Genomic DNA, 9,833 nt, shown 5'->3' on the forward strand with positions numbered 1-9,833 from the left:
CGACAAAACATCCAAAGAGGAAGAAGATTAATCAACTGTCAACCGGTCGGCAATTGCTAATTCAGAGTTGCTGAGCAGTTGATTAATCTTCCTCTATGGACGTGGCCAATTATTAAACACATCTTAGCAACTCTGAATTATCGTTGGATTTCTCCTGCCACAACTAGGTCCTCTCCACAGAGGCGTCTTTAGCAAGAAAAAAACACTTTTTATTCTTTATCTCCTTTCTTACGAAGCATACTGTTATATAGAGAAGAAGTCACGGCTCCATGTATGATCGAATGCTATTGTTTTTCCGATTCCAGATTTTTCTGACGATTCCAGATCGCTTGTCATCTCCAGCGTTAACTATGGTTCGGATCACGGAGTTCCTTCTGTTGTTCTTCATTTTCAGCTTTAAGCAGGGTTCAAGTACGACAGAACCAGCAGATGGTAATTAAAGCAAGATTTTAATTTTTCTTTTCTTTTTTAATTTCAAGCGATGAAGATGAAAACTCTGAGATGTGGTTACTGTTATTTATGTTCGCCGAATTTTAATTATCTTGGAGCATAAACAAAAATATCATCATGTTTATGCATCACTTGTTTTCTGTTCTTGTAGCGTCGCTCGCTCTTAGTAGCTAACAACCCCAGTAAAAATTAATTTACAGTTTCCGCTCTGAAATCCTTGTCCGATAAATGGAAGAACGCACCTCCGAGCTGGGGAAGGTCTGGAGATCCGTGCGACAAACCGTGGGAAGGAGTACTCAACTGCAGCAATTCAAGGGTCACAACACTGTGAGATGTTCTTTGCTGGCTACCTTCTTCCTGCGTTCCTTCCATGAAGCTGTTTGATATTCCAGTACTAATCCTGTTTCCTGCAGAAAGCTATTCAACATGGGGCTTCAAGGCACATTAGGCCCAGAAATTGGCAACCTGTCCCAACTGGAAATCCTGTAACTACTGCGTGCGCATCAATAGATCACAAAACATAATACTGCAGTCTCACTCGAACACTTGGATATTTGCAGGGACCTATCTTACAACCAAAATCTTGAGGGTCCCCTCCCATCGAGCATAGGAATGCTGACCAACCTTGAAATTCTGTAAGTTTTCTGAAATAGTAAAAGGGGAAATTCAACCTGTCATGGCGATTCATTGAAGCTTGCCTCATGATTAAACAGGAGGCTAATCGGCTGCAAATTCAGTGGTGGCATTCCGCAAGAGTTAGGCAATCTGCTGCAGCTTACGGTCTTGTAAATACTTAAAAACATGTTTATCTTTCAGTGATTTGTGTATATTTATTTTGTTGTTCATAGATTAGGATTTGAGTTTGAACGCTGGTACAGGGCACTGAACTCAAACCAGTTGAATGGCACAATACCTGCATCTTTGGGCCAGCTCTCCAATCTGAACTACCTTGATCTAGCCGACAACCAATTGACTGGGACTCTCCCAACTTCAACTAATGACAGTTCAGGATTGGACATGCTTTTAAAAGCTGAGCACTTGTAAGGCTCTCTTTTCCTTGAGTATTTACGTGGAAGGATGAATACAAATGGTGACACTTATATATAACAAACATACGTATTCTTCATATCAAACATGCCATACAACAAAGTAGTGGATGATACAACATATCCAAAAATAGCAAGTCTATTTGCTATAAATTTATGGAATTAATTAACTTGCTATTGTGTTTTTTGCAGTCATCTGAACAGGAATCAATTATCAGGCAGGATTCCAAGTAAACTTTTCAATCCTAACATGATACTTGAGCACTTGTAAGAAACAACATCCAATTTTTTTTCTTCCTCCTATAAACCTTTCTTTCAATTTTATATTAATTGCTTGGATTTAGGCTCCTTGACAGTAACAAACTCAGCGAGGAAATTCCTGAGACAATTGGGCTTGTTAAGACACTAACAATTATGTAAGTAATTGCTGAGCCATAAATCTATCTATCTATTCTGTCTTATTAATTAGGAAGCTTCTTCATAAATCATTTGGACATGATCTTACCAATTACAATTATGTTTTGTAGCCGTCTGGATAATAACTTTCTAAATGGATCAGTTCCATCAAATATCAGCAACCTCACTGACCTCTGTGTTTTGTAAGTGAATCAGTAACAGCAACACCTTATCCTTATCATTAATTTGAAGTGGCATTCTAAGGTCTCATTTTCTTTCACCATTTTAGAAACTTGGCAAACAACACATTAGCAGGACCAATGCCGAATCTCACTGAGCTGCAAGGACTCAACTATCTGTAAGAATTAACTGAATATTTTTCCTAGCAAACGATAGTCCTCTATCATCAATTTATACAAACAGTATTGGCTTTGTTGCTTCTTATGTCAGGGATTTAAGCAATAACTCGTTTGACCCATCAGCAGTTCCAGAATGGTTATCAAATTTGCATAATCTCACAACTTTGTAAGTATAAGAGCCGTCCTTTTTAGATCCCAATATCATTTAGCAGTTTCAGGTAGCAATTATTTCTTCATTGTTTCAGAATTATTGAGTTTGGACAGCTACATGGGGAAGTTCCACAGTTTCTGTTTAGCTCTCAGTGGCTGCAGGAAGTGTATGTTCTTTGTAGCAAGAAACAAAACTTTCTCAGTTTCCAAACAGATAACTATCTCATTGACACATTTTCTTTCTTCTAAATTTGCAGGAGACTTAAAAACAATTCATTCAATGGTACCCTCGACATAAGCTCCATAACCAGTTCAGAACTGAGGATACTGAATTTTCAAAACAATGATATTAACTCGATCACGCTATCGTCAAATTACAATGAGAAACTCGAGTGAGCAGCACAATTCTAGTATATATACAAGCATATGACCAATATCTTCCTCTCATATATCTATCTGATATACCTCAACCAATTTGATGCAGACTTGCAGGAAACCCAGTTTGCAACAATACTCAGCTACAGCGAACAGAATACTGCCAAAATCTTAGATCAGATTCACAGAGCATTTCCTCCAACAATATCACTTGCTTGCAGCCATATGGAGGACTAGTTATTTCTAGAGCACCTTATAATGGTTACATTGAACAAATACTGCCACAATTAGAGAAAGGGTTTGAGGATTTTCTCAGGACGAAACCAATGATAATCAACTTTTCGATTTGGAATTTTTCCTTTGACATTAATTCTTATCTCCGAGTAGAGCTGAGGTTTTGTCATTCAAATTCCAAATCCTTCACCAGGGAAGACATAATCGAATTGCTGGATTTTAACACCCAAGATCTTCATCTCCCAGATGCCATCGGACCAAGCTATTTTTCTCCATTTCAATATGCCTTCAAAAATCGGGGTATGCACTCTGAATTCTTCCAAGACACTCAACCCTTTGTTATGCCTTAACCATTCACTTGATATTGTTGCAATTGCATGACTCCAGTGATACGAGGTTTAACAATTGGAATAGCAGTTGGGTCCGCTGTCGCTGTGCTCATTATTGCAGGACTAGCAATCTATGCACTGAGACAAAGAAGACAAGCTCGAAGGGCCTTCTCCCTAAGAAATCCTTTTGGTAGTTTATTCTCACTAGAACATTGTTGTTTCCTGTGCTATGGGAATGACTTCCTTGTGAAATTTTCTGATGCTTCTCATGTTTCTTTCAGCATACTGGGGATCGTTCGGTGAAGATGCTGGAGATGCACCACAACTAAGAGGAGCAAGAAGCTTTTCTTTGGATGAACTAAAGAAATGCACTAATGATTTCTCAAGAGCAAATGAAATTGGATCCGGGGGATACGGAAAGGTACAGACTCTTATGGTGATATACATCTTCAACATTAGGATTGTCTGATATATTCAATTAATGCTTATCTTCTATATTCAGGTCTACAGAGGAACTCTTCCAAATGGCCAGATAGTTGCCATCAAGAGATCAGAGAAAGGCTCCATGCAAGGTGGACTTGAGTTCAAGACCGAGATTGAGTTGCTTTCCAGGGTGCATCATCTCAACCTTGTAGAATTAGTAGGATTTTGCTATGAAAAGGGCGAACTTTTACTAGTGTATGAATACATATCCAACGGAACTCTAAGGGACAGTCTCTCTGGTACGCATCCACACAAAAAGAAAAACACTAAATGAAGTTGGAAGTTCTATTCAGTCCTCCATGCTTATCACCATTTGCTAATTGCAGGAAGAAATCAAATACAATTAGACTGGAAGAGGAGACTCAAGATAGCTTTGGATTCAGCTAGAGGATTAGTTTATCTTCACAATCATGCAAATCCTCCAATAATTCATAGGGACGTGAAATCCAGCAATATCCTTCTGGATGACAATTTGACTGCCAAAGTTGCAGACTTTGGTCTCTCCACACTAGTGATGAACAGTGAAGAGGGTCAGTTTTCAATTCACGTCAAGGGAACACCGGTAAGCAACTTTCCTTCTAAATGAACATGCTAAATGGTCAGTAATTAATAACCTAATCTGTGGAATGTCTGTTTTTGTAGGGATATGTTGATCCTGAGTACGTCATGACCCAACAACTGACTGCAAAAAGTGATGTGTACAGTCTCGGCGTCGTAATGTTAGAGATGATTACTTCAGAGCCTGCTTTGCATAAAGGAAAATACATTGTTAGCAGAGTGAAGATGGCAATCGACAAGAATGATGAAGAATGGTATGGTCTCAAGGACATGATCGATTCCACACTTCTCAAGTCTGGCAGCCTTGATGGCCTACGTAGATTCGTAGAGTTGGCTTTATCATGTCTCGAGGAGTCATCAGAACTACGACTTACCATGGATAATGTTGTCAAGGAAATTGAAATTTTGTTAACAGACTATGAATCGAACAAGTCAACCTCAGCACTACCGTTTGCGATCGAGTTGGGAAGCATGAAGGATGCTTATGATGAAACAGAACTCAGCAAACAAGTCAGCAGCCAAGATATTTATCGATTTACTGGTAGACATGGGATCTAAAGAAGAAAACTCTCAAAAGACTTGTGTAAATTTAAATTAATTAGTAGTTCCAAGTATGTTTTGTTCATTGCACTTAGTTAAAGAAAATAAGTAGAGATAAATGAAAAATATTCTCGGTAACCTTCTTAAAGGTCAGCTGCGTATTTTATTTGACTTCTTTTCAAGGGAACCTTAACCGAAGGTAACGAAAGAGGACAGCTCAGACCGCCCTGAGTAAGGTAACGACAGGTGGAGGGTGCAGGACGCCAGGAAGGGTGCAGGACATAACGACTGTAAAGTAGTTCATTCAAAGGAGTGAGTGGTTCGTCTAAGATTGAGTGGTTCGTCTAAGATAGAGTTCCGGGTCTGTTGCTTCTCCTTTTGTTCGTCTAAGATAGAGTTCCGGGTCTGTTGCTTCTCCTTTTGTTCGTCGAAGATAGAGTTCCGGGTTTTGACTTCAGTAGTTGTTTCAAAGAGAGAGTCGATTGCAGCTTCAAAATGGCGAGTAGTTGCCCCTGGAGCTGGGGCTTTCCCTGGGTGTTTTAAAGCTACAAGGGGGTACTTTGTGGTTGAAGTATTCGGCTGCCGACGAAAGGTGTACCGCTCCGTGGGGTAACCTGAGTAAAGGGAACCTGAGTAAAGGGAACCTGAGTATGCAATCGAAGAAGGCACCAGGAGCTTCGAAGGGGTTTTAAGTATCACCTGAGGATGAGGATTTAACTTCTTCAAGGTCAGCTGCGGATTCAATCGCTGAAGTTTCACCTGTGCCTGTTGCTTCTCCTTTTGTAGCTGTGGCTTCTCCACTTGTTCTGGTTCTGCGATTGTATTATGTATTGTCTTATGAATCTGGAAATGGTGGATACAAAGGCAACTGCTCCTACTTTAAATGCTGGAAAGACTAGTGCTTCTTAGTTTTAGGCTAAGGCTTTCCGTGTGGGTCTTCTTAGTTTGGGTCAAGTGCTTCTGGAAATGGGAGATGCAAGGGCAACTGCAACTACGGCAAGTGCCAGTCCATTCATCTAAGTGATAGTTGTGGTTGCGAATGTGTATTCTCCTTTTGAGGAGTTTTGAGCTTTGGCTTCTCCTGAGTTTGTAGCTTTGGCTTCTCCTTAGTTTCGAGTTTAAGTTGTAAGTTTTCTCTGAAGTTGCACCTTAGGAACGACAGGATTGATTGGAGTTGCCCCTGGAGCTTTCCAAGGGTTGTTTTGAAGTTGCCCCGTTTGACTTCTTCAAGGGAACCCGAGTAGGGGGCTGCTTAGGATTCAAGGGAAGCTGAGGAAGGGTCCGCTTCGTATTTAACTTCTGAAGGGTCAGCTGCGTATTTGACTTCTGAAGGGGAACCTTTCTTAAAGGGCTGCGTATGATTTGACTTCTGAAGTGTCAGCTGTGTCAGCCTAGTATTGAACAACTTCTTTAAGTGCCGCTGTGTCAGCCTAGGATTGAACTTCTTTAAGTGCCGCTGGGTCATTCCGAGTATGAAAGGTCACCTGTGTCAGCCTTGGATTTAACTTCTTCAAGTGCATCTGAGGAGTGAATCTAAGAAGTGGTTTTAAGTTGTGGCTGAGGATTAAATGTCAGCAGCCAAAGTTGCAGCATACGAAGTAAAGGAGTGCGCTGGGGTAGTCGAAGACGCGTTTGGTTCTGTTGCTTCTCCTTTTGAAGTCGAAGTAGGTCAGTTTATGAGGTGGTACGTGTTCAGTGCAAATGATTTGTACTTGTTTTACTAGGTCAACCGAAATAGATTCTGTACCCATAGCTAGGTCAACCGAAGCCTTAGTTGCTGACTCAAGAGCCGAAGCATCCTTAGCCTTAGTTGCTGACTCAAGAGCCGAAGCATCCTTAGCCTTAGTTGCTGACTCAAGAGCCGAAGCGCTCCTCTGTATCCTACTCCTAAGTATGTAAATCCTTTCCTCGAAACTACTAAGTATGTCAATCCTTTCCTTCAAAGTAAAGCATCCCCAACTGAGTCTACTTTAGCGACTTTAGCAGCCCTACCTGATTAGGCTTCTCCTTTAGTGGCAACTTCCCCATCCGGTAATGGATGCAACAGGAACGACTGCAAGGAGTGGCGGGATCGGACCGGAACTACTGTGAAGGAGTATAAGAAAAGTCAGACTGAAAAGGGAGATCAACACAAGAAAAGTAAGGTAGCGTAACGCCTATAAAGGAGTAATGGAAAGTCAGACTGAACCAAAGGGAGCGCGTAAGGGAATACTGAACCTAAGGGTGCATGCAAGGTAGTCAGGAACATATGCAAGGTAACCGAACGACTGTTATATATTGTCAGGGGCTGCGTACAAAGGTTCACCTGAGGAAAGTTCAGCTGAGTATGCAATCGAAGAAGTCACCGTAGGGTCAATGGCAGCATAGGAAGGCGCGGATTGAATGTATATGAGTTGCACAGTATTTGAAGATGTCTATATATTAGGTTTAGGTTTAAGTTTCTACTAGGGCTGAGCCTTTGGCTAGTCGTAAATAGCCCCAAAGGCTATTTCTCTACTCTGCGTAGCAGAGGTACTTATATTATATACAGGCGGATTAGAACTTAATTATAGTAAGTAGGGCCTTTGGGGCTATTTATCTCTTTTCTCCCCAACTTATATTAAATTCTGAGGTTTCGTCCTGTGTTTAAGCTTTGTCTGAGGTTGATCCTTGTGTTTTCAGTTTCTGCTTATGTGGGAGTTTCCCCTTTAATTCCTTAGTTCTCCAATTGGGTACCGAATTTAAGGGATTCAATCCAAGTCAACTTGAAATGCGGTAACGGGCTTATGAGTTTGTTGAGGCTAAGGCATATGGGTCTATGTAAATTGGGGATGCGAAGTAAACTGCAAATGCAGTAAGGGGATGTGCATCTGAGTCTGTATATAGTGCTTTTTGTAGAGGATTGCACTTCTTTCAAGGGCAGCTGTGTCAGCCGAGTATGGAACAACTTAAAGTGCAGCTGTGGCATCCGAGTATTGAGCAACTTCAAGTGCAGCTGTTGCATCCGAGGAGGATTGAACAACTTCTTCAAGTGTGGCCGCTGAGGATTCAATCGATGAAGTGGGTGTTTCACCTGTGTCTGTTGCTTCTTCCTTGAGTTTTAAGTAGTTCATAAGGATAGTTGAATTATTTAGTATAATTGAATGTCGCTGCCCTGCATTGGTCTACGGGTAAACAACAGGACAGTTTTGTGGTCTGGTTTTGAGACCCTTTCCTGGATGTAACAATTATGAAGGAATTGAATTATTATTGGTTTAGGATTTTGGATTTTGAGACTACTAAACTAACGAAAATTAAAATACATATGGTCTACAATTACAAGGAGATTAATGATGGAGTGAAACATTAATGAAACTAAAGTATTTAATGAACCTAATTTAATCTATCCTACTTGCATCAAATAGAAAATAAAGTAAAACTGGAAAAAAACTACGAATGTAACTCAACTCATGAAATTGGAAAAATAAGAAATCTAATTAACCTAAATTTAAAATATTGTTAGACACAACCATGCAAGAACAATAACACTATGATTAATCAAATACAAATCAATTAATCAAAGACTAACTCAAATTCAAAGAAAATGTGTGCAGAAATTAAACAGAATATACATCCAACAATTCATCACATGAAAGGAAATTACATTCCAACAATGGAGAAATCTATGGTCCTAAATGATACTCACAGATCAAGCTAGGGCATCCCTTGAGTTTGTATTAGTTGGATTTATGGTGAAGGACTTTGTTGATGCTCGGTGGTGATGATCCGATAGCTGATGAAGATGAATTGATGTTGAATCAAAATGTGGTGAAATGGAATTAAGGTTTTGACCAACCTGGAATCCCCAGGAATTTGGTAGCCTCGACGATGAGCGACGGTTGGGTTGGTGGCGAACTGATGTTGAAGATTGATCTGATGGAGAATGGCGGTGGCGTCGACGATCTTGGCATGAGGGGAATGACTAGGGAAGGGAATCCCTTTTACCCTTGGATGATGGAAGAAGGTGGGTCGCTGATTGTTGCTTGCGTCGGTGTGAAGATGGATGAAGTCGTTAGTGATGGGATGAGCTGGAAGATGGTCGAAGATGATTGAGGAAGGAGAACCCCTTTAACCTCGATGGATGATGGTGGATGGTCGGCTGATAAGGGAATCCCTTGACTCGTCCGATGGTGAAGGAGGAAGAAGAATCGTCGGCGGTGGATCATGGAAGAAGAAGAAGATTCATCCTTTGTTTCATGCCCTCCTTTTATTCCCTCGATCCAAAATCGAAAGTTCTCAGCACTACAATTTTCTCATTTGAACTGAATTTGAATGGACGGTTGATAACTCTCTAGATCTAATCCAAGGGTTGAGATCATTCCAGATTTGATCCAAGGGCTCAAATCTTCATTAGTGGTCCTGATTCACTCTCCCTTGACTTGGATAGCTCGGATTTTGATGGATGGTTTAGATCGCTCCTAATTTTAGATGAACGATCGAAATTGCTCTAGATCGAATCTTCTCATTTAAACCTAGCCTTAAGCTTAAATCGGCTCGATCTGACTAGAGCCCATGATCCCTTGATTGCCTACAAAAATCATATTCAAATAATTAACATATAATTCCTTAAATATAAAAGAAATCATATTAAAAGCCCAAAATAAATCTAACTTGTGAAATATAATATAAATGCAAATTTAACACATGAGAGGATAAAAAATATAAATATAGAAGCCTAAATACTGTGACAAAATGATGATTATCAAATCCTCCGCATTTATTCTTGTACGTCTCGAGCAAATATACAAAATTCAAAAATAATTAAAACTCATCTTCCAGACAAATTTCTAACAACACCTCGAAGATAGTAAAAAGTAATTACCTAAAATCGTTAAATTTGCCAGAATCAAGACATTGGCAAATCCAATTCTTGTACTATTCAATCAAGCATGGTG

General features: G+C 40.1%; 1 protein-coding gene across 1 annotated transcript; it reads left to right on the top strand.

The window, feature by feature from the left end:
* Positions 1 to 332: 332 nt before the first annotated feature.
* LOC141829277 (leucine-rich repeat receptor protein kinase HPCA1-like) lies at positions 333 to 5,009 on the top strand. Its single transcript, XM_074716713.1, has 19 exons — positions 333 to 432; positions 651 to 777; positions 864 to 935; positions 1,011 to 1,085; positions 1,164 to 1,235; positions 1,329 to 1,490; positions 1,689 to 1,763; positions 1,841 to 1,912; positions 2,024 to 2,095; positions 2,182 to 2,250; positions 2,343 to 2,417; positions 2,497 to 2,568; positions 2,659 to 2,793; positions 2,886 to 3,310; positions 3,398 to 3,529; positions 3,621 to 3,760; positions 3,842 to 4,061; positions 4,149 to 4,384; positions 4,465 to 5,009. The coding sequence occupies exons 1-19, from the start codon at positions 351 to 353 to the stop codon at positions 4,936 to 4,938; spliced, it is 2,787 nt and encodes a 928-aa protein (XP_074572814.1). The 5' UTR covers positions 333 to 350; the 3' UTR covers positions 4,939 to 5,009.
* The last annotated feature ends 4,824 nt before the right edge of the window (positions 5,010 to 9,833 follow it).

The sequence above is a fragment of the Curcuma longa genome, chromosome 5 (genome assembly GCF_044706935.1).
Source record: "Curcuma longa cultivar G26 ecotype Majalengka, Jawa Barat chromosome 5, ITB_CL_G26_1.1, whole genome shotgun sequence".
Classification (NCBI taxonomy): Eukaryota; Viridiplantae; Streptophyta; class Magnoliopsida; order Zingiberales; family Zingiberaceae; genus Curcuma; species Curcuma longa.

What these genes read in the sequence shown, in the direction of transcription:
- LOC141829277 (XM_074716713.1), top strand. Translation starts at nt 351, where the DNA reads ATGGTTCGGATCACGGAGTTCCTTCTGTTGTTCTTCATTTTCAGCTTT. An exon ending in CTGACCAACCTTGAAATTCT is followed by an intron (nt 1,086 to 1,163) that starts GTAAGTTTTCTG and finishes ATGATTAAACAG; the next exon opens with GAGGCTAATCGGCTGCAAAT. An exon ending in TTCACGTCAAGGGAACACCG is followed by an intron (nt 4,385 to 4,464) that starts GTAAGCAACTTT and finishes CTGTTTTTGTAG; the next exon opens with GGATATGTTGATCCTGAGTA.